General features: G+C 37.5%; 1 protein-coding gene across 1 annotated transcript in view; it reads left to right on the top strand.

Annotated features, from left to right (window-relative positions):
• SLC30A9 (solute carrier family 30 (zinc transporter), member 9) overlaps window positions 1-23,060 on the top strand; it is a gene marked incomplete at its 3' end in the record, with an annotated part of 28,707 nt that extends 5,647 nt beyond the window's left edge. The window contains 14 exon segments of the mRNA XM_010156096.1: window positions 491-553; window positions 5,327-5,426; window positions 6,368-6,460; window positions 6,846-6,928; window positions 7,734-7,792; window positions 8,509-8,576; window positions 10,578-10,680; window positions 13,871-13,926; window positions 14,708-14,843; window positions 15,254-15,293; window positions 15,741-15,812; window positions 16,271-16,378; window positions 17,534-17,699; window positions 22,931-23,060. Coding sequence (XP_010154398.1) covers window positions 491-553; window positions 5,327-5,426; window positions 6,368-6,460; window positions 6,846-6,928; window positions 7,734-7,792; window positions 8,509-8,576; window positions 10,578-10,680; window positions 13,871-13,926; window positions 14,708-14,843; window positions 15,254-15,293; window positions 15,741-15,812; window positions 16,271-16,378; window positions 17,534-17,699; window positions 22,931-23,060 — 1,277 coding nt within the window.
• Between the last annotated feature and the right edge of the window lie 472 nt (window positions 23,061-23,532).

The raw sequence follows: 23,532 nt of genomic DNA, 5'->3' as shown, positions 1-23,532 counted from the left end.
TGGATTTTAGTTTAAATGTTGTATATTTTAGGGAGCTAATTGTCTGTGAAAAAGCTTCAGTTCCTTAAAATTGAATTACAGCTTGAAAGCTCTATTAGACTCAGGTGTTCAGCAGCCATAAACTATATAGAATTCATTATATTTACTTATCTACAGTTTTGCATAAAACTTGCCCCAAACTGTAAGTACACTGTTAAAATATGTTTTTAAAATTTCAGGTTACTTTCTGAAGTGTGTTCTGAGCTGGTACTCTTCTGCAAGGTGCTAGGGGTTTATTGATCAATGCTATATTAAATGTCTCTTTTTTTCTTTACTATTCCTGTCTTTTATTTTGAGAGTTGTAAATGTTGGAAATCTAGCAAGAATGTTTCATAATTGTCAGGATGGAAAGCAATATTAAGATATATTCTTATTTTGGTGTATCAACCAAACTCTTTACTAAACAGAAGAGACTTCCATATTTACATTGAGTTTTATTTTTATTTTACAGGTCAAGATACAAGCAGTGCAGGTCAAAAGCAATCTTTCCTTAAAGAGCCAATCCAAGTAAAAGGTAAAGGACTACCAGTAGTATATTGCTAGTGGTCAAGAGATGTGTAAGGAATCTGTGGTTCCTCTTCAATAGTGTCACAAGTTACGTGAATAACCTTTTAAAACACACTTGTATGTTAGCTTTGTCTGGTGCCCTGTTATTTGAAAATGACTCATGAAAAATCAAACATAGCAGTATTTGTTGTGATTACTCACTCTTCTGTGTCTGTTCTTAATTGTTTCATTTAAGGAGATGAGTTGGTCAGGAAAAGACTAATTTGTTTTCTTGTCTGTTACCATGGTCTACCCTCCTTGCATGTATTTAGACGTGTCCATTCACCATCTTGGACTTAATGTGGCTAAGCTGAATACTTGATCCTCCCCTGTTCCATGTTCTAAGTCTTCCTCTGTTCCTTCTTATTGCTGAGGTAATCTAATCAGTGTGGCTTCTAAATATATTTTGACCACTTGAACTATCTAATCTGAGTCCTGTAATGTTCCCATTTGTGCCTGTAGTAAATACGTGATTTTGTCTTTAGCTACGTTGTTTCAACACACAAATTGATAAAATAAGAGCATAACATTCTTTCATGTTTTTAATTTATCATGACTTGATTTCACTCCATCTTCACTCCAATAGCTTGTTATGTTATTGTGAGAATTATGCTATTAAAAACTGCTGTGCTTTTGATCACTCCTAGCCTTCTGTGTATGGAAAGAACTTTATCAAAATAGATACTGCCATTTCTCTTTAAACTCCATCAGAAAAAAAAAAATCAACTCTGGAGTGAAAGTGACTCAGCAGCCTATAAACTGTATCAAAATTCCTTCCAGTCTTTCCCAAATTTAAAGAAACATTAAATCATAATATTTGTCATTAAGAAGGTGAGATCAGTGTCTGTATATTTTTGGTACCTTTTTGTCTACATCCTTTATGTCAGTTTCTTTGTGTCTGTTGTCATTTAGTGTGTGCATGCCAGGGGAGCATAGAGGGGAAATAGCAGACATTAGGCTGTGAAATAATTATAATAAAAGATGTATCTTTCAGTGAGAAGAGAGTTTTTGCCTCTGTAGGTTATAGACACGCAAACAAGAACTTTCATTTTAAAGATTTTTATAATGTCTAGAAAGTGGAATTCTAGTCTTCAGACACTGTTGTGACTTAAACTTGCTGATCCAAGTGTTAATAAGACAATAACATTTTTAAAGGATCACTAATATTAAGAATTTGTGTTACTTAGTGTTTTATTTACATTATCTTTTATTGGTCTTTGTCCTTCTCTTGGAAATACCTAATTGAGGGTTTTTTTCCCCTCCACATGTAGCGCCGATTTCATTTTGAACTAGGGGTAGGATTGTGGAGATGTGCTGCGAAGTAGAATTGGTTACACAATTTTCTTCTAGTGAAATTTACCTGTGTTTTGGAAGGATGGGTTAGTAAGTTTTTGATAAATCCCTAAGTTATTTTTACTAAGGTTAACACGCTTTGGCTATATATCTGTTTTAAATAAATGCATTGGGTTTGTGTGGTGGGGTTTTGGTAGCGGAGGGGAGTGTGTGGCTGCAGGGTTGGTTCCTGTGAGGAGCTGTTAGAAGCTTCCCTGGCTCCAAGTCAGACCTGTCTCTGGCCATGGTGGAGGTGGCAGCGCCTCTCTGGTAACATGTTTCAGAGTAGAAAAAAAACTGCTGGGGAACCTTCAGCAGAGAGGAGTGAGATGTGAGAGAGACAACAAAGTGGGCACCAAGGTCAGTGAGGAAAGGATGGGGAGGAGGTGGGCTGGAGTAGAGGTTCCCCTGCAGCCCATGGTGAGAGCGCAGGCTCTGCCCCTGCAGCCATGGAAGGTCACAGGGGAGCAGAGACCCACCTGTAGCCTGGGCAGGACCCCATGCCACACCCAAAGAAGCCCCATGACTTTGTGGTGGGAAGCCTGCTCTGGAGCAGGCTGCTCCTGAAGGACTGCATCCTGTGGGGGGGATCCAGGCTGGAGCAGAGGCAGAGTGTGAAGAGTCCTCTCCCCGAGAAGGAAGGAGCAGCAGAGACAGTAGGTGATGGACTGACCACAGCCCCCATTCTTCCTCTCCCCTATGCTGGTGGTGGAGAGGAGGTAGAGAAATCAGGAGCAAAACTGAGCTCGGAAAGGAGGGAGGGGTGGAGGATAGGTGTTCTTAAGATTTGGGTTTATCTCTCATTATCCTACTCCGATTTGTTTGGTAACAAATTGACTTTTTTCCCAAGTGGAGTCTGTTTTGCCTGTGACCATAACTGGTGAGTGATGCCTCCCTCTCCTTGCCTTTATCCATGAGCCTTTTGTTGTATTTTCTTCTCCCCATCCTACCAGAAAAAGGAGTGAGGGAGTGGCCACGTGGTGCTTTGTTGCTCGCTGGGCCGAAACCATTGCATTAAGAAAAGATGGAAAGCATTCTTGTTTAAAAATGTTCATCCTGTTCTAGCCTCAGTAGGTGATGTGTTTTTAAGAAATCTCTAATTTTTTGTCACCTTCACTCAGGAGCATTGTAGGAGTAGTGATTACTCAAATACTTAAAACAATTGTTTAAGTTCAATTGGATGACAGAAATCAGATTGTTATGATCAGTATTGGTGTCTGTAGAGTTAGTGGATTTTTTGAGTGTCAAGCAATATATTTTGCCTTTAAGCTTTTAAAGCACAGAAATAATCATAGAATAATGGGTTGGATGATCCTCAAGGATCATCTGGTCCAACCTTTCTTGGCAAAAGCACAGTCTAGACAAGGTGGCCCAGCACATTGTCCAGTTGAATTTTTGAAGTGCCTGGTGTTGAGGAATTCACTACTTCCTTGGGGAAATTATTCCAATGGCTAACTGTTCTCATTGTGAAAACTTTTCCTCCTGTGTCCAATTGGAATTTCCTCAGGAGTAACTTGTACCCATTGCCCCTTGTCTTTTCCATGCGACGCGTGTAGAAGGGGAGTCTCCATCTTCTTTGTAGCCACCCTTTAAATACTGGAACATCCCATCACCCAGATCACTTATGAAGGTGTTAAACAGTGTTGGGCACAATACTGATCCCTGGGGGAACCCACTTGTGACAGGTTGCCAGTTTGAAAAGGAGCTGTTTACCACCACCCTCTGGGTGCAGTCTGTCAGGCAGTTCATCTCCCCTCCCTCCCTCCCCGGCCCCCCTGACTACACCGCATGGATCACTTGTCTAGAGCATCAGTTTCTCCAGGATGAGGCTGAGGGATACTGTATCAAAAGCCTTGGAGAAATCCAGGTAGACAATGTCCACTGCTCACCCCACATCAACCAAGCAGATGATTTTGTCATAGAGGGCGATCAGGTTTGTCAAGCATAATTTGCTCTTGGTGAATCTGTGCTGGCTTTTCCCAGTCATGTGCTTTATTTCACTTGTGATGCCCCCGGGGGAATTCGCTCTGTAACTTTCCCAGGGATTGAAGTAAGACTGATGAGCCTATAATTTCCTGGATCCTCCTTTAAGCCCTTCTTGTAGATGGGGGGGTGACATTAGCTGCCTTCCAGTCTTCTGGGATGCCCCCTGATCTCCACAACTTCTCAAAGATTATGAAGAGCAGCCTCACAGTGATGTCAGCCAGCTCTCTTAACACCCTCGGGTGGATATTGCCAGGGCCCATCCATTTGCTTCTGTCATAGTTCATAGACCAACTGCCTTCACTGATGCTGGGCCTGTATTTGCATCAACCTGGATTTGTGTTCCCAAGGCCTGGGCCCAACAGTGCTGGTAAAGACAGAAGTGAAGAAAGTGTTGGGAACCTCTGCCTTTTCAGTGTTGTTGGTGACCTCTCCCGTTTATCAGCGGCCAATATTTTCCTAATAAGACAGTTTAGAACCCTGTGAAGATTTTTCTCAAGTCTTTAAATACAGTTAAATAAAGTTTAAATACTTTCTGTAAGTGTCCTGTGACTTAAGGAGTAGTTCTGGACTAACTATAGAAATCACACCAATCCTGTGGTACACAGGAAGTTCATGAGTGTTTGTAAGTTTTCTCACCTGCAGAATTTGAGCCTTTTGTTTTCAGTTGTGTTCTTTAATGTTATATCCTTCAGCAGTTGTAACTCTTCTAATGTGCATAATGTTTTTAATGGAAGTGAATGTTACAATGACTTAATTTCATCTTATTTTCGTATGTATGTATAGACAAACAATGAATATTGGCATAAATTTAAAAGTCCATTTATCCTTTTTCTGAATAGGTGTAGTATTCTTTTCCTTGTTCGTGAAAATCTGGTGTCAGAAGAGTACATCTAGGCATACATATTATGAATAAAGAATGTGTATTTTTGTTATAAATGCACAGTATTGAGTGTGCTAATTTCAAGTCATACTTGAGGAAAAACAGAGTGTACAGTCTATCTCAGTTCTCTGTATAGTCTACAAAGGTCATCTGCAGAAGGTGAAATTGGTTAAGTATTGAAAAAAAAGAAGTGGATCTTGGTGTTGCCATTTCAGTTGCTAGAGCAGGGGCTTACCATATTTGAGGGCTGTCTTAGACGCCCAGCACCATCTCTGGCATCAGAGTTGGAGAGGTAGCTGGCAGTGGCAGTTAAGTCTGTGGGATGTTTGAGAGCGCTGAACTACAGCTGGGCAAGTAGCATTTTGGGAGGTAAATAATTTCCGCAATGAAGAATGTGCCTGTCTCTTCACTGTAAGTTTTCTATCTTCGCTGACAAGCATTCTTTTTCAGACCTCCGCTTAGAGGTATCATGATACGACGCTAGATTGAATTACCTTTTGAAGTTTCTGCTGAGTGACTTGCTTATCTGTTTCTCTTTTTAAGTGAAAGCAGTCCTTAAAAAAAGAGAGTATGGACCAAAATACACACAGAATAACTTCATCACTGGAGTCAGAGCAATAAATGAGTTTTGTCTTAAATCCAGGTATGATGGGCTTGAGCTGAAATTGAAATTGTTAATATTTGTTTGTTTGTTTACTGCCTTTTACTGTGTGCCATGCTTGCCAGCAGGTCTTACTGAGTAATGCTGTAGTTGAGGTGTCTGTCAGATTTCATGCATGTTACGTGTGTGACTCCAAGGCTTAGCAGCTTTCTTTGTAATTTTTTATGCTGGCATTGTTCTTCCCCAGTTTTTAGATACACAGTGTATGTCACCAGATTGGGTCTTTGGTGAAAATCCAGGGACAAATTATGCTTAGTCCTCTGCCACATTTTCATTGAAACTGTCTTGTTCTGCAGAGAAATAATGAGCTAAAGTTTTCCTGGATTGACAAAATGGAGGGGCGAGGGAGACCTAGATAATTGGTTGGGATAAAAATTAAATGTTCTGTTGTATTTAAAAAAAAAAAAAATCTGTGATACCTCTCAATGAAGATGCCCTAAAGTGTAGCTCAGCACAGAAAATTTATCTCATCCTCCAAGTAGTTTTGTTATCTCCAACCTTTTGCAGCTTGTGCTGGGTATGTAGGTTTTGAGGTTAAATCTTTAAACTTTTCATGTCATGTGACTTCATTTCTATCTAGAGATGTTAAGCCATGAACCCTCTTGTTTAGCACTTGTGCATATTATCAGTTACAGTCCGATCGTTCACTGGATGTTTTATTACTCTGTCTTCCGTGTGTAGTATTTCATAGTGTGAGGGCATGATTTCAGCTTCCGGTGTGGAAAACGCGGTGATTTTCAATAGCATCCTGGCGATCGCTTGCTTCGTGATGCAGATCTGTTTTGTTTGGCTCAATTAAACAACTTCATGTTTTTACTGCAAATTAATAATATAAGAATTGTGAAAGATCACCTAGACATAAAAGTAAAATTAGAAAAATACGAAGTTTTTCTTGCACTAAACTGTTTGTCTACTTACCTTAGTGATTTAGACCAGCTAAGGAAAATTAAACGCCGAAGCCCCCATGATGACACTGAGACTTTCACCGTGTACCTGAGATCGGATGTAGAGGCAAAGTAAGAGCATTTTTATGAAGGAAAATGTTTGAATCACTTAAAGCAGATGATATGAGAGACAGAGAAAAACCTTTTAAAAGTTTTTCGAAGTGAAAGGGCAATGATGTTCTCCATTTTCTATCTGAACACATCTTTATATCCTCATTGTTGTAATAATTACATGGTATATATAAAATTGGAGGATACGTTTCATGTGTCCAAAGATCAGGTGCTTGTTCTCAGCCCCCTCTTGCCCTCTTCCTTACTCTGTGTAGTAGTCTGTGTGGCTTCTTATCAGAAAGAATGATGTGATGCTCTGCTTTTAGGAAAGGCGTTTGTAATGTAGTCAAACTGAAAAGAAGTTGCATAAATAGAGTCATTGCTAAGTTCCTTTAACTCTGTGCAGGTCTCTTGAAGTTTGGGGTAGTCCAGAGGCTCTTGCTCGAGAAAGAAAACGACGTAAAGAGGCAGAGATCAAGTACAGAGAAAGTGAGTACAGAGTTTTCAAATAACTTCAGATGTAAATGACGAAGTATGGTTGTTAGAAATCCGGTAGATGGGGTGTTATTTCATTGAGAACACACAGATTTGGAACTAACAATTACTGGTAAGGTTTTATAGCATAGTGATAAGAGTAACGCATTGCTTACTATCTATGCAGGTACGGTCTGTTACTGTCTTCACAAGTTATCACCTGTGTGATACAGCAAGAATATACATTCAGTTGAGAACTACAGTCATACTTTGTTTTTCGGAGGGCTTTCAATTTTTAGATTGTAATTAACATCTTCAATGGTTTTGGATTTTTTTAATTGAGTATTTTGAAGAGACTTAAATCTTGATACCATACTGTTACTCATTTAATTTTCTTCTGAAATGAATTCAGCTTACCTTTGTGCTTCAGAAGCGAGGGAAACACCCTCAGATCATCTTTTTGCATAAAACCATTGCTGTCATCCTTGCTGGTATTATCAATAACAGGTACAGTCACATCAGTGGTTTGTAATTGATTGTGATCTGTCTAGTCAGTTAAAATCACAGGAGAGGCAATATTGCTTCAAGGTACTTATTTCAATTATGCACTTTAAAATTAAAGGTCTCTTTTTGGCAATTTGGCATTGTGCATGAGTATGTGACAATACTAGTTTCTGATACGAGGAAGGGAGTTCTTCACAAAGAAAGATAGACCATGTAGCTCTTACTAGAGGTTGGCTGCTGCATAAAAAAGCAAGACTTCAATTCCTGAAACTGCTGGTTATTAGTGAGTGTTCATGATGACAATTTTGTATTGCAGATCTATTTAGAAACCAAAGGCTGTTGAGGGAATACAAGGAGTTCTTTGGAAATACTAAGGTAAGAGATGTTTTAAAGGTTTTGGTTAGAAAAATGCCATGAGATATACTGTGACATCTTTTGAAGGAAAAAAGTTGTGAAATGGTTGCATAAGCTTAACAGAGTATTGTTGGAAGATTTATTTGCCCTGTAATACAACAGATCCCTCTCTGATTGCAATGCAGTGGTAAATGTTATGATGCCACTTAAAACTGTGGCAGTGTAATCCACCAGTAAGGTGTTTTTTGTTAATTGCCTTCTTATTAACAAAGTTGCAGCTGTATGTGTGATTTCATCTATAGCCTATAAACATATATAGTAAATATATTCTTAATCTAAAGACATGAAACACGTTTCTTAAGGAAAAAAAACCCAACATTTTGCTCTATGCCCTGCTGGCCTTTCCTCTTTGCTTAAGCAGACCTGTTCCCTAGATCCAGGTGCTCTGCTATGGAAAATGATTTCTTTTTTTTGCACAGCTGGCTCCTGTCCTTATGGCTGCAGTGGCCCCTGCTGGAGGCTTTGTTGGTTGTTTGTCCTTTTTATAGCCATCCATCTGTGTAAATGTGAAAGACCCAACTGCAGTTTGGGTGAGCATTCAGTAGTAAATTAGACTTAAAGGACTTTGCATTGCCCTGTATGGCAAAAAGTTTTTATTTAATAATTTATATGGTAGGTCCTTCAAAAAGTCATGATTTGGTTATTTTATTTTAATAATCTGTTATTTCTTTATGTAGCCACGCTCCAGTGCAGCAGCTATGTTTTTCAAGGGACCAGGGAAGGTGGTAATGGTAGCTATTTGCATGTAAGTTTAAAAAAAAAAAATTCTTTATTTATGCAAGTGTAAACCAATTTATTTTTATTATTCTGGAAATGATAACAGTATCACATTCAAACTAAAGATATCTTTGTCTGTGTAACTGAAGTTAATAGATCTGTTTATTAATTTTTGATGGGGGAAAATTTAGGTAAATACATTCCTCAATGCATAGTCTATCCCCGACATCTATATCTCTGATCAGAAAGCAGCAAAGTTTTTTTTTTTTTTGAAGGCAATCAGACTAAATAGTTTATTAATAGTTTATTCAAATGCAGTGGTGAATTTGTTTTTTTTAAAGCAATACATAATTTACTTGCAGTCAAAACCTGACCTCCTCCCCACCCCAAACTGACTTTTTAAGTTGTCTTACACTGATGTGAACATCTAGTCAGATAGGAACCATGCAGTAGCCTTCATGGCTCTGTAGACTCGCTATTTTTTTTTGTAATTACTTCCTGTGTAGCACTCCTCATCTTTCTGTCCTATGTCTCCAACTCACTGTACATCATTAACAGGTCGATTTTGCTGGGCCTGGCATTTGAAAATCTTAGTGTGGTTTCTTTTCAGATTTCTAGGATGTCAAATCCTTCCACAAATTTGGAATTTGTAGGGGTGAAATAAAGTATTAGCTGAGTGCCTCTTGGGTCATCTGAACTGACTGGGGCCCCACACTTGAATTGTACCTTCAGCTGTCAACTCCATTAATGCTCCATTGAGAAGAACAGTACAAAAATCAAGAGTCTGTGTCCCACTGTAATCTATTCCATTTTCTTTCTGTGCTAAAGATGCACTATGCTGGGAGTTGGAAGAACTTGTAATTAACACAGGGGGTTTAAATTATGGTTTAGTGTTACAACAGCCTTCCTTTCTTCTTGGACTGTTCACTAACTTACACATTTTCTTACTTCCCACCTATAAATTTATGGTGATGCTTCACCATCTCAGAGGTAAGGAGACTAAATTAAAAATTATAAAGCACATTCAGGTCCTTGGATGGAAGGGAGTTGTAGAAAAGAGTGCTACCACTTGCTTCAAGAAGTGGATTTACTTTAACAGACATTCTTTAAGGATGACCTTGGAAATGAATATTATTTAATCAGCTATGTAATCTGGTGTATTGCAAGGGGCTGGGCTTGTGCTTCCTCTAACTTAAATATAATTTCTTAGCATATGGTTTTGCAAAAATGGAATGTACAAGATACTTTTAATACTTTCAAAAATTACCAATATGCTAAACTCAAGTATATTAAAAAAAGATAGAGGAGAATGTTATGATCTCCTAGTCTGATTTTCTTTGCAATATGATTGTAACAGTTGGCCTACAGATTCCGATAGTGAATGTCTGAAGTGAGAATGTAGACTTGGATTTTACTGCTATTAGTTTTCCTGCTCTGTTCAACATAAGATATCGCTTACTGCAGTCAGTTCGTAACTCAAAAAAAGACCTGAGAAGTCACACTGGGCATCTTAATGGAAAGTTTTTACAGTGTAATGACAGCCTTGTCTTCCTGTCTGTTGTCTTTCTTATGTTTGTATCCTGCTGGGAATTGCCCAGGCAGAGATTGAGGTGGGGAAACTTGCACTGCAGTGTTAGGCAGGGATGTATAGAAGGCAAAGGATTGAAAAAAGAGAAGAGGAAATCATTGAGGCTTGTATTCTCCCAGTGGTAGGCAATTAGTTGTTCTGAGCAGTGAATGTGATGGTAGTTTTCAGGAATTGTAGCTTACTCGGGACTGCTTAGAAGTCAGTAGTTTTAGAAAAATAAGTTGTATATCTTTACATATGAAGTTTAGCCGAAAGGGCTTTTTAACAGTAGCCACGCAGAAAATGTGCATGCCTTATGTGCCTGTACAGGTCTCTGAACTGATACTTGGTTTCACCACTTGCTGGCAGGTCATGCATGATTATACAGCACTTGTGGTTTTGCTGAAGATATAAAAGACCAAATATTCTGTTCTTTAGCTTATTTCTTCTCTTTGTTTTCAGAAATGGGTTGAATTTTTTCTTTAAGCTACTTGCTTGGGTTTACACGGGTTCTGCAAGTATGTTTTCTGAAGCCATACATTCGTTAGCAGACACATGCAACCAGGTGAGTATTCTCCTTACATTAGCACTTATAATAATTTTTCAGGAATATAGACAGATACTTATAGTAGCTGTATGACACTAGAAAGCAATAATTCAATTTACTGGTGTTCCTTAGTTTGACTATACTGTCTAAATAGTAAACACCAGAGAAATGAAAACAGCACTTTACGTAGGAGGACTAGAGTGCATGGCAGAATACTTTGTTTTTTGTTTACAAAGTTTGCTCATAGATAACGTGGGTGTGTAGGGTAGGCTAGAAATTCCAAGTTTATTAGACACAACTCTTTATTAAATATGACTTCCAGATTCTGTTGGTTGTGTATTTACTGTTCTGTATGGTTTACATGCTGCTTAGAATTAATAGTAATATATTCTGGGAGAAAAAACCCTACTACTTAATCTAATGACTATTAAATAACGGAGGCAAAACTATTTAACGACCATTTAAATAACTTCGAGGCAAAACAGTCTTAGTGTTTATTTAAAAAATAGTTTCATCTGGGAGGGGGTGTTTTTGTGTTTTACTTTATCACTAAATAATTTCTGGTTTCAGTGATTCAGTTTACAAAGCCTGCCCAGAGCGTGACGAGCGCTGTGTGCGTGCAGTGAGAGGAGGGTGTACGTGTGCGTGTAGAATACACGTATAGTTTTTAGCTTCCTGGAGGCAAAAGCCAATCTCACTTACAACGTAGTGTTATTGTTGTATAGAGTTTTTATCAGACTTCAGGCAGATGAAGCCATATTTTGTCAGAAATCCTTATTACTTCAGAAATATTGCTAAACCCAGAGTGCTTTCTGATGTTCCCCAATCGGAGTACGAAGCTGTTGCTCTGTTGCAAATTTACTTGCCAAAACTAGTGGCTTCAACAGCTCTCTTCAGCAGCATATTGATGCTAGTAATTTGGAGGGTTTATGAACTAACAGGAACAGAACTGACCTAGTCTAGAAGCCTTTAGTGTAGAAGGAATCTAGAGTCACCTGTAATTATCAATAAAGTCTATTGGAATGGTAATATAATACTATTTGTAACACATCTGCATTATTTCAAACTGCCTGCCCAAGTTACTTCTTTTCTAAACTATTGTGTTCATGTAGCTGGTTGTTCTGCACTTCAGTAGCAGTTCACTTTACCTATCAGGATGGTAGTGCACCAGAAAAAGGTTAAATGGGTTATAATATTAGTCAAATATGCCAACATTAGGAAGTAAGTCCCAGAACAGGCTTAATTTGTTTTTGTCATAATGCATATGCATAATGTGACCAGCCTTATCCTTAGGAAGTGGTGTCAGAACAGAATCTCAGTAATTTGAGCTATATGCTAACTCTTTTCCGCCTTGCTCCCTGCCCCTCCCAGATAAGAATGGTGTATTGCTCATCTTAAAGTATGTCTGAGTGCCATCCAGATAACTTTTTAAAATTATTATTAAAATTGGGTGTTTTTAAAATTTGTATTAATGTAAGAATGAGACAGGTTGGAATGTAGATTCTTAAGATGTTTTAAAAATGAGTTGAAAGAGGGGAGCTGTAGTAAGCAAAACTATACTCTGCTACTTCATGGATCCTAAGTGGGACTTGAAACTAAGATGATGTACAAATTGTACCTCTTACGTTGGTTAAATGTTGACTTGAAATACTTTGCCTGTCAGGTATTGTAGTAGAATGACAGATGTTGTAGCTGAGTCATCTTCTGGTAGAATAACAATGAGAATTTGAGCATCTCAGGTTTTTGTCTATTTCTGGATGGCCTTAGCAACCTCTCACAGCACGAGCAGCCACATACCTGGCACACGTACTTTGATAGGCAGTGTGGCAGACTCAGAACTGGGCATGTAGTGTGCGTGGACAAAATTAATGAATTTGCTGTGCTTGAGACGTACATTACGAGACCTTGAAATCTCCCCTTCTCACAGTGTAGACAGAATCTTTCTGGTTGCATTTTTTGATATAGCAAGGCTTTGGAAACAAAAAAAGTGCTTTGGCTGAAACCCTCCTGCAGCTCAAGCAAGAGCAGTCCTTGGAAGGCTTGTGACTCATAAAATGCAAATCTTGCGCCTCTCCAAATGTATGGAACCTCAGAACAGACTTAACATCTTTAAAGTATTTAAAAATAATTTTGGCTTCAGTTGTACCTAGTGTGCTTCTCTGTCCAGAAAGACTGAGTTGAGGACTCACGTTTTGTTTGCTGTTTTTCTGTAAATGGTTTTACGCAACCTGTTCCAGCTGAGGACAGGGTTGCGAATAACTCAACTGATAATACTTAAGCTTATGGGGAGGCAGCCTTGAAGTGTGTAATTTTCATTTGTCCAAGTGCGTCAGTTTATAGGTTAACCAGGTTTGATAGTGGTACTGTCTACCACTAATATGTGGAGGAGTTACTCTGATTTTTAAATGCATTATATGTTCCACTGGAAATGCGTGTTATTTTTGCTCAAATATTCATGTATGCTGTTTTGGGGAAAACATAGGAGAAACCTTGATGCCTCGAAGCAGCTTGCTGCTGCAAAGACTGAACTGTCCAAATTCTAATACTTGATATTGCCTTTCAGTAATTCATAGTCCTAAAACAAAGCACATGCTTTGCAAAATTGAGGTATAGATTATAACTTACTACATCAGTAGTTTAACACATGTCTAATTAAATATATCCCAAATAGGCCATTTAGTAAGAGTTTTTTTACTTCTTCCTTCAAAACAATTTTTTTCTTTAGTTTGGGGAGTTCACTACTGAAAGAAACAGCAGTATAAGATTATTGCTCTAAGTGTAGTACCCCATCACCATAGTTTCTGTCTAATTTCTCTTCAAGAGGGATTTATTTAAATACTTTTGTTCCCTGAACAACCTCATTCCTTCACATTGAAGCAGGGCAACAACACTTGTGATGACACATAAGGTTCACTTTCAGTTGCAATTCTAAAATAATAATTAGCAGTAATTATGTATACACACACTATATAATGACCTATATATTTTCTATATAGAAGGTACCTCTTTTATATAGGTATAATCAATGTTTTTTTTGAGTGGTGGATTTAGTTAACAGATTTTGAGGGTTATATTCCAGAACTATATGCAGAAAGCGTATGTGCAGATCAGCAAATTGTATCTGCCTTTATCTTTCAGGTTCAGTTGATAAGGAATGTTTCTAATTTTTTTGTTTTTAACAAAGGTTTTTTCCTTTTGTCCTAACTAGGCATTGCTAGCCTTGGGCATCAGTCAGTCTGCAAGGACGCCTGACCCTAGTCATCCGTAAGCTTTTTGAGTAAATAATGATTTTGGTAATTATATGTAGGAGTAAGATCAGTTCTCATTTGCGTGTCACCTTGTTCTTTTTAATCTGCTGTTTGGTGTAATTTCTGAAATGCATTGTTTCTAACTTTACAATAGATAAGAAAAGGGGTTTCTTCTGAACTGCAGGAGCACTAGCTTCAGTGGCTTGATGCATCTTATATTTAATGATTTTTTGTGTGATATGATTTTTGATGTGTACTATTTTAATTGGCATTATTTCTCTAAGATATTCTGGGCTCTTCTCCCTCTTCCATTAGATAGTTCTACTTTGTTTTTGAACACTGTTTACTTGAATGAGAAGATTTCTTTCAAAATAAACCCTGTCCTCTTCCTGGTTTCAATTAAGTGCTTTTCTGCAAGGCAGCTACTTGTATGTTAAGGAGATGTTTGACTTAAAATACTCTTTGTTTTCATCTGAGTAAGAAGGATTGGTAAGTTTCACAACAACTTCTTGGAAGTTAGGAGCTGTACTGTCCATGATATTTTCTTGGTGTTAACCTGCTTTACACTTCATATGTTTGGGAAAGTCATTGTCTTTGTGTATGTGAGAGAACCTTTTCCAGGTGGCTTTTTTTTAAAATTTGGATTAGGTTGGATTTAGCAGCTTTGTCTTAAATAGATGTCCAGTCATATGATGATAATTTAATACGTGTACAAATTAATGGAAAAAACCCTTGCAGGTATGTTTTCAGAGATACAGAATCTTGTTTCCTAAATCACTTTCTTTGTTTTTATCTAGGTATGGTTTCACAAACATGCGCTATATTGCCTCCCTGATTAGTGGGGTGGGCATTTTCATGATGGGTGCAGGACTTTCTTGGTATCATGGGATCATAGGTTTACTCCACCCTCATCCTATAGAATCTCTTCTCTGGGTAAGCTAATCTTGTTTGGTATTGTATCTAACACTGGCAACTTAATAGAAAGTAATTGCAGTCTGAAATTCACTTCCTGAGTCAGTTTGAATCCCGACACAATTAACTCAAACCATCCTTAATGAGAATGTCTTAACAAAAAAATCATGTTAAACTACAGCTGATCTTGTAGCAAAATGAGCTGTGCCTTAAAGCCTGCACCTTCCCTTCACACCTCCCAAGAGGTCCTCCTTTCCTATTATGCAATATATTGCATAATTCAAATATTGCTGGTTGCCTTCTGCTTAGGGACAGCTATGTGGCACAGTGGGTAATGGGGGTCTGGAAGGCTGTGTTTGGGTAGCCTGTGGTGAAGATAGCCCTAAAAATACGCATATTACATAATAATTGAGACTTTTTTTCCCCCACAGGCATACTGCATTTTAGCAGGGTCATTGGTGTCTGAAGGAGGTACGCAGTTTCAAGAAATATTTCTGTTTAAATATTCATAATCTCTAAGAGTACAGTGTCAATAACTACAGTAATAATTGGTCCTTGCTTATGCAGCAACATTTTGAGCTCTGTTGCAAATACCTGTGTCGTGAACAAACAGAAAAAAAGTAGAAAACCTTTTTTTCTTAGCTGTCTGTATAATAACTTGCAGAACACATCATATGCAAAGTATACACAGAATGCCTCTTCGGTATTAAACTGTCAGTGAATATAACTGTTCTGGTTTGTGGGGGCGGCACACAGGTAGAAAAGAGGGTAACTTTATGCTTTGTCATTATTCAAAGTGACAATAATCAGGGCTTTCTTGGTGATCTGTTGCTGTGATATAAAGTTCCTTCTTTTCAAAATGGAAACAAGTCTTTTTGCCTCTAATCATTTTCAGCAACTACTTTTGTGTTGTTTCAGCTACCCTTCTTGTTGCTATAAATGAAATTCGCAGGAGTGCTCGAGCCAAGGGTCTGTCATTTTATCAATATGGTACGTGTCGTTATAGCAGTAAGGTATGTGGCTATATTTAAACCAGAATCCCTTCAGCTGTATTTGCATAATGATAGAACAGTTTTATCTGTTTTCCCTTTTCCCTTGCTTTGTTGATCTGTTTTCTATTCTAGTAACAAATACATTTTACAAATTAGGTGAAGACTAAGACTCAACTTAGATACTTTCGCTAAACTACCTGCATTTTTTCATTACAAATATCCCTTTAAACTTTTCAGACATTCTGGAGAAGCTTTCATAATTGTCACAGGCTGGTTCTGTGTATTTATGAAGGCTTTCAGAATTGTGTGTGCATATGCAGAAAATCAGTTTACACCTATATACTTACGGAATTTTTTCTCAAGTTGTTGGTGTTAGTATAATTTGGTAAGTACTGTGCATAACGTAGTAAAGCTGAGCTTTCCAAAGCAATGTCATTTCTGTTGTTGTATACGCAGTGGTGCAGAGTCGCGACCCTAGTACAAATGTGGTGTTACTAGAGGATGCTGCAGCAGTCCTGAGTGTGGCCGTAGCTGCTACCTGTATGGGTCTGACTTCTTTAACAGGTAAAATTCTGCCTCAAACGGAGGCGAGGAGGGTGTGAATTTCCTCCTGTGCATGACACGAACACAGAGCATGTAGTTTATATTGGGTGACTTGGATACATCTCTACTTTTTCCCATACTTGTCATGTGCAAGCTTCTGGAGGTTTATACTGCCCTCTGATTTAATTTCTAGTAGTTTTGAGTTGGAAATGTTTTGGGGTTTTTTCATCTGTCTGTTACTGGTGGTGTAAAGAGCACATGCAGATGGGTGTGACTTCCTTTTTGAGCTATGCTGTGGGGAGGATTTAAGGAAGCAGTTCTTTCCTTTTGATACGTAGTGGTATTAGTGTTATCTTCAGATTACAATAGCTGCTCTTGCCAAGCTTGAACAGTGTGGCAAACCTAACTCGCACAGGTGGGATGATCTATATGGCAACTGATTCCAAGTCTGGCTTTGCTGCACACTTACCTTTTCTAAGGAGGGAAGATGGATTATTTGTACCTTTTTAAGTATTGGCTTTGGCTTTTCAGTTGTTTACAAAAAATAAAGATGGTAGTTTTGTTTCTCTGTGGCTTCTAATGAGTTAACTGCAAATGTAATTTTTTATATAGAGGTCAGGGTTTTTTTCCATCTCTAGTTTCCATCATGAAGTTAAAAACATTAATGTTTCTACAAATCTGAGTATGAATGAATGTGTCAAAAACTTCCATGAATTAAGTAGTGTATTCCAGAAATGGTTAATACTTCCAAGTTTTTTGAGTTACTGGTAAAAGAACACAGACTTTTGTGCTACTACCTGAGTTTAGTTGTATGTAATTTCATGTTAATAAAGGTAAATGTATTCACAGAAACCCAAATAGCTGAGAATTGCTCATTTATTAGTCCTGCAGGAGAGAGGAGTGGCTGAGCGTCAGGAGGGACTTGAGATTTTATCTTAAAATAACTTGCTTTCTTCTGGCTTCATTTTGTTCCTTGGTAGGAAAGAATTGCCAGCACATTAAACAACAAACAGATCAACTCCTCCCCCCCCAACCCCAAACAAACATTCCATCAAAAAGCAAAACAGAAAAAAAAACCCAACCCCCCAAAGTATGTACTCATTTCAGTGTGAAATCTGAATTGTCTGCTGTGTTTTAGAAATGCTCTGTGACACTGACTTGACACGTCTTATTTAGGAAACCCTTACTACGACAGTGTGGGATCTCTCGGTGTTGGAACTTTGCTAGGAACTGTGTCAGCATTTCTAATCTACACTAACACTGAAGCCCTGCTGGGACGATCCATTCAGCCAGAACAACTGCAGCGCCTCACCGAGCTACTGGAAAGTGATCCTGTGGTAAGGTAAGAATCTTTACAGCTCGATCTCTGCTAAGAACGAGAAAAAGCAGGAAAGTAACACTTGGAAAAAATCGTTCAAGCATTATAAATGAGAGAAATCTGGTGAGATGGATTATATTTAGGGTGGATTCTTCTGTATTGAGATTTTAGAATCTTAATTATTACTAACATCTGTTTCTATGCTAAAAAGTTTAATAAGTGAATACTCTTAACCTCCAGATGTTCCACAGCTGAAATAAAATTGCAAATATTTTCTAAGTTACATTAATTACAGCAGTTGACAATGACTTAATGAATAAGCCATTACAAACTTAAAACTATTTTCAAATGCATGAAATGTAAGCACTTAAATGATACTGTAATGTTGCTTTTATGGTTTATTAGCACTTGAATTCTGTAAATTCTGTTACTGTTAATATTCAGTGCCTGGAATTCTTAGCAGTTGGCACTGAAGTGCTGCAGCAGAGTTATGATATAACAGATTCTGCATGTTAGATGTTTACCAGAATTAACTCAGTGAGAATTTATCTCTCTTTGGAAATCTGCAACTTGCAGTCGAATGAACTTACAGCTATTGTAGTTCTGAAATCTTGTTTAAATGCTTTTTGAGGAGCTATTTTAGTTTAACTCTACTAACCTTGATTTAGAAGCAAAACCCTTTTTGTGTTCTTAGTATTTATTCAGGGCTATATTTCTGTCTAAATCAGCTGGAATGCTGTAGAGCTTTTTTAGCTTGTAGTCATTACTGGGCTCTGGAGAGGTGGTGAAAAAAACCCATTAGTTTCTTTCAAGTATTCCAGTGTGAACTGTGTGCTGCATCATCTCAGTTGTAAGCAACAGGTCTGAAAGACATCCTTTCATTCCAGAAGCTAAACAAGATTCCTGTTTTGGAATTTGATTGGTTTAGAACTTTTGTGGCAGTAACAAAACTCAGAAGTATTTGCGGTGGCCCTGGATTAGTCTGAATGGTGAAGCACGTGTCAATAGTGCTGTGTTAGATGAGTTCACAGGATTGTTTGTACATGACTTCTGTAGTTCTTTTTTCCCAAAGTGCACAGGTAGCTCTTTTACTTGTCCTAGGCTGGAATCATAAAATTGCCCCTATCTCAAGGATCATTTTGTATTATACTGCATTTTGTATATGGCTATAAATCCTGAACAGAGAAGGCTTAGTTCATCTCCTTCTCGCTGTAAAGGGTTTTTAAAATAAAAAGTAAGTTTAAAAAAACCACAAAGTCTAAAAAAAAGGACAGACTTAGTAAGAAACTGTGTGTTTCTCTTAAGGGTAGAAGCTAACTTACCTTTGGTTAGTTAGGGGTTTTTTTGTTTATTTTCAATGTTTCACTGTGAAATGAGGAAGTCTCTTAGCATCAGGTATTTCTTCAAAGGCTACTTGTATGTTTTCATCAACCTGCCTTTGGGCTCGTAAGAGTTTCAGCATTTTCTTCACTGTTCAAACTCATTTTCTTTAATGAGGTTATATAGCAGTATATCCTACTCTTACATTTTTCCTACTGACACCCAATGTAAAAGAAAAAGCTCCTGAGTACTGATCTGCTTCTACAGCTGCGACAAATGCTTTGTTTCAACCTTTCATGGTCTTCAGCTGGCAGACTGTACCAGAGTTCTCAGTGTCGTCATCTTGCGGTTGCTGCTTCCCAGAACAGCCTTCCCTTCTTTCAGGGAGGGTTTGCAGTCTTTATTTTCAAATGTGTTCTGCCAGATGTGAAGGGGCTGTCTTAGGGAGTAACTTAGTTTTCATTAGAAATTATTTTAGATCTGATTTGATCAAAGGATCCAGAGGTTCTGATTCCCCTCCCTCCATTACCACCAGAACCACTTAACTTACTGTTCCAGCAGCAGCTTGCCTGAACATCATGTTCTGCTGCTAATTATAAAGAATTTGATTTATCAGACAGGGCTAACTGCTGTACTGCTAAAATAAATAATCTATGTTGTTGATCATTTTCTCACTAAATCCTGATTATTTTTTTACAGGATTATTTGACAAGACTTACATTCCCTAAAACCTTAATGACTGGAATTAATACTCTTACTATATTATGTTTTTCCCCATCTTTTCCACTATTTTTCCTTGGGTTGTCAGGTGAAGTTAAATGGATTGCCTCATTTGCCGTTCTTATATTTTGACACAGTGCTGTTAATCTTCTGTTTTTCTTTTTCTTCTTTAAATTCTCATCAGTTTTGCAGGATAAGAAATTAATTGGCCTTCACAGTTTTCTTAGTTCTTTTTACTCTTGAATGCAGGTTATGGAGCCTGCTGATTTACAAGACTCTTTTTTCCCTTTTGAATGTCCAGTACATTTCTCTCCTGCTAATAGAGAAATGCTATGTTGTGCTAATATAATGTTGTGCTTTTTTAGATCAAGAAAACTAAACTTATTGCTTGTTTCTGACTATTCTGTATTATTAGTAACAATTTTACCATTTCCATCTAGTAGTAGGCTTGTTTCCAGGTTATCCTTTGTTTCTGCTATGCTTGAAGAATGTTACCTTGTATCACAGACAATGCCTTTTTTTAAATGCTTCTCCTATCAGTTTACTGGACTTTACGATTTCTGTTTTTAGGCTTATGGCTATTGATTTCCCCTTTCCTTTCCATCCTGCTCAGTAATTTCGAGTTGTAGCCCTTATTTAATTTGTGATCCAGAATGGGCTTTCGGTCAGAGTTGTTCTCAGCTGGAAAATGATTTGATTTGATTTTTGGTTTTGCTACACAAACATTCCATTCTTGACTTTCATTCACACCTTTGGTGCCTGAATCCTTCTTGTGTTCAATTTAACTGAAGTGTAGGAGACTAAGCTTTCATAACTGTGAAATAAAATAGATGTTGTGGTACAGACTGTCCTGATTCTGTTCTTATGGAATGAAATCATGGATTCGTAAGCATGTACTATTCTTAGTGACAGTTTCAGCTTTAATTTTTACTTCAGTGTAACAGTTATTGGGTAATTGTACTGCTGTTGTGCTGCAAAATATGTCATTCTGGTTTGGGGGTGAAAAACAACAACAACAAAGTATTATGACTGATAATAACTTGATGTCCTCTGACAAGCTTTTCTTCTATGTGAAACTTGCTCTTTTTCCTAGTTTGAATTGATGATGTCTACTAGTCATCCAGAAGCTTCCATAAACAAGCTTTGTAACTTAAAATTTAGCATGCACATTTGTATTTTTGATTTCTTAGTGATTTTTTTCCTCCTGACTCACTGTCTTATCTTTCCTGGACAGATTATAAGCAGTAAGGTAGACTGTTTACCTTCACATTTACAGGACATGCATCATTCCACTGAATTTTATCAGGTTACTGCTTAATGAGAATCTCAAATATCTCTTGTTATCTTCTCGCTTAGCTCTGATAGGCACTTGATATATCTTCAATATTTTTGAATCACATGGCTTCAGATACTCTTCAATAACCCTCACTGAACCACATCCGTTATCTTAAATACCCTCTTGTGTGAGGAGATAGTTTGAGGCCAGTTAGGTTACTCCAGTTAATACTGTTTGATTTGGTAGCTTCCAACGGAATAGCTGTGTAAATTTGATTGCAGCTGGAAACTCTTTTTTGCTACCAGTAAGCTGATGGTTCTAATCTGCTTAAATGTTTACTAAGATGTATTTTTTGGTGTCTCTATATTTAGTTCATATTCTTTTTTTAATGTGCTTAACACTACCCCTCCTCCACTTTGAGTATCACAAGAAATACTCCATAAATGTTTCCTGTGACTGTCTTAAATTTTTGCCTCCTCTTCTTTGTAGGCTGTTCCCTACCAGCCCACTTCCAAAAATATATGCCTTCTGCTTTCTTCCTGCACCCCCTGTGAAGTTAGTTTTAATTTATAAATATTCAGATGAGAAGAAACTCTTCTAGTTGGGAAGAGTAAATTTGCCTAAGACAAAGGACATGATAACTTTCAAGATGCTGTGAAATTGCATAACTTAGTAAAATGAATGGGAGGGGTGGGCAGGGGGAAAGTGTAGTACTTTCCACCAAGTAAGCTTTATTGCTGAATCTAAATCTTTTGTTAGAATTTAAAAGATTGCATTTTTTTCTGTTAATAAAACCAAAGTAATTGGAATATTTTATAGTTGACCTCAGGTACTTGTTTTGCTGTTTTGCTTTGGAAATGTCAGGATAAAGAATTTAAAAAAATTGAAACTTCTTTGAGATTTATGGCCTGGATTTTAGTAATCACTTTTTTTTTTTTCTGGCCTTGGTGGAAGAATGTGGAAACTTATTCTGCAATAGCAATTTAAAATTCTGCTTAGCTTTAGAAATAAACTAAGTTTATGTTGATCTGACTAGAAAAAATAATTATATTTATATCACTGGTGTATGTCTAGGTCCTAACTTAGCTTGATATCTTCTTATCCCTGAAAAAGAGGGCTTTTTTTTTTAATTTATTACCTGTATTCATACATCATGGAGTGTGTCTAACAAACTGGAGCAAAACTGTATTACAGAAAACCAGAAGTCTTTGGATGTCCAAAATACAAACATATTGCAACATTCATGTTCTAGCATCTATTAGGAACCTTTAAATAAATACGTATTTTCAGCATTTACAAAGGGCTGTATTGTCATTAGTCACGATCAGTAATTCAGTATGAACAAAAACAAGTTGCCAACAAAATATCCATAACTTATGTCAAACTTTGAATAGAAAATTCTCCAAAAGGTCATGTCTTTACAAATTAGTTATCTAGGAAAGGACACTTCTGTAGATGCAGTGTGTGCTTTCAGTAACTGGCAACAGATTATTGTTCTTTACCTCAGAATTGAGGATACTTAAACAATTGTTAAATAGTTGCATATCTATGTATGCATATGCCCCAAAACTTCTATGCATTAGCAAATAAGTTGAACTTAAAAGTTAGACTCGGAATAGGCAAGTTCTCACTTCTGTTGTGGGCTGTTTTTTTTTTTAATACAGCCTAGTTGTAAATCTGCAGCGCTTCCTGTAGTCTGTCTTTCACAGATGCAGGATACTTGTGTTGGTGTAGCAGATACCTGTGGAAGTGGTATGGCTGGTTAAATATGAATCAGCATGTGATGGAAGCCTGTGGTGGCAAAATGAGGGTATGTCAGTCAAAAGCCTTTTAAAATTACATGATCATTTTACTGTGATGCTACTGTTAACAGAAGTCAAAATAGTGTGTTGTTTGTTTTATGTTGTTCTACATTTTCTTTAAAAATTATGTGTTTCAGAGCAATTCATGATGTTAAAGCCACAGACATGGGAATGAGCAAAGTGAGATTCAAGGCAGAAGTAGACTTTGATGGACGGGTTGTTACTCGTTCTTACCTGGAAAAACAAGACATTGAACAGCTGCTACAAGTATGTTTAACAAAGTGATTCTCTGACTTCACTATTTGATACTTTCTTTCCGATTTCAAATATGTCTAAAAACAAGTCTTTTAAGTGGGAGAGAGACATTCCACTTCATTTTGAAGGACTGCCGATGTTTTTACATGGTGTTAGTGTGTTAAATATCTGTATATGGACTCGTATTATGTGCTGCTGAAACAGAGCTGCTTCTGAGTTGAGTAGGGTCTGGGCAGGAGGAGAGAAGACTTTTTAAATTCAGGTTTTTTGTTAGAAAATGCAGATCTGTCCAAAATAATTTTGATGGCAACATAATTCTTTCAATAGATTTCTGTTGAATGACAAGATCTCTACTTAAAACTGGACGCCTGTCACCTGAGAATAAGCATCTGTTGTGGCATAGCTGTTCTCCTTGGGTGCTGAAGATGCAGTGTTAAGGTTTAGAGATCCTGCTATCAGAATAGAAAGCAGGGAGATTTAGATT

Source organism: Eurypyga helias, unplaced genomic scaffold, assembly GCF_000690775.1.
Source record: "Eurypyga helias isolate BGI_N326 unplaced genomic scaffold, ASM69077v1 scaffold7657, whole genome shotgun sequence".
In the NCBI taxonomy this organism is placed as follows: Eukaryota; Metazoa; Chordata; class Aves; order Eurypygiformes; family Eurypygidae; genus Eurypyga; species Eurypyga helias.
The sequence above is the reverse complement of the archived record's forward strand: the minus strand, read 5'-3'. Positions and strand labels throughout refer to the sequence as shown.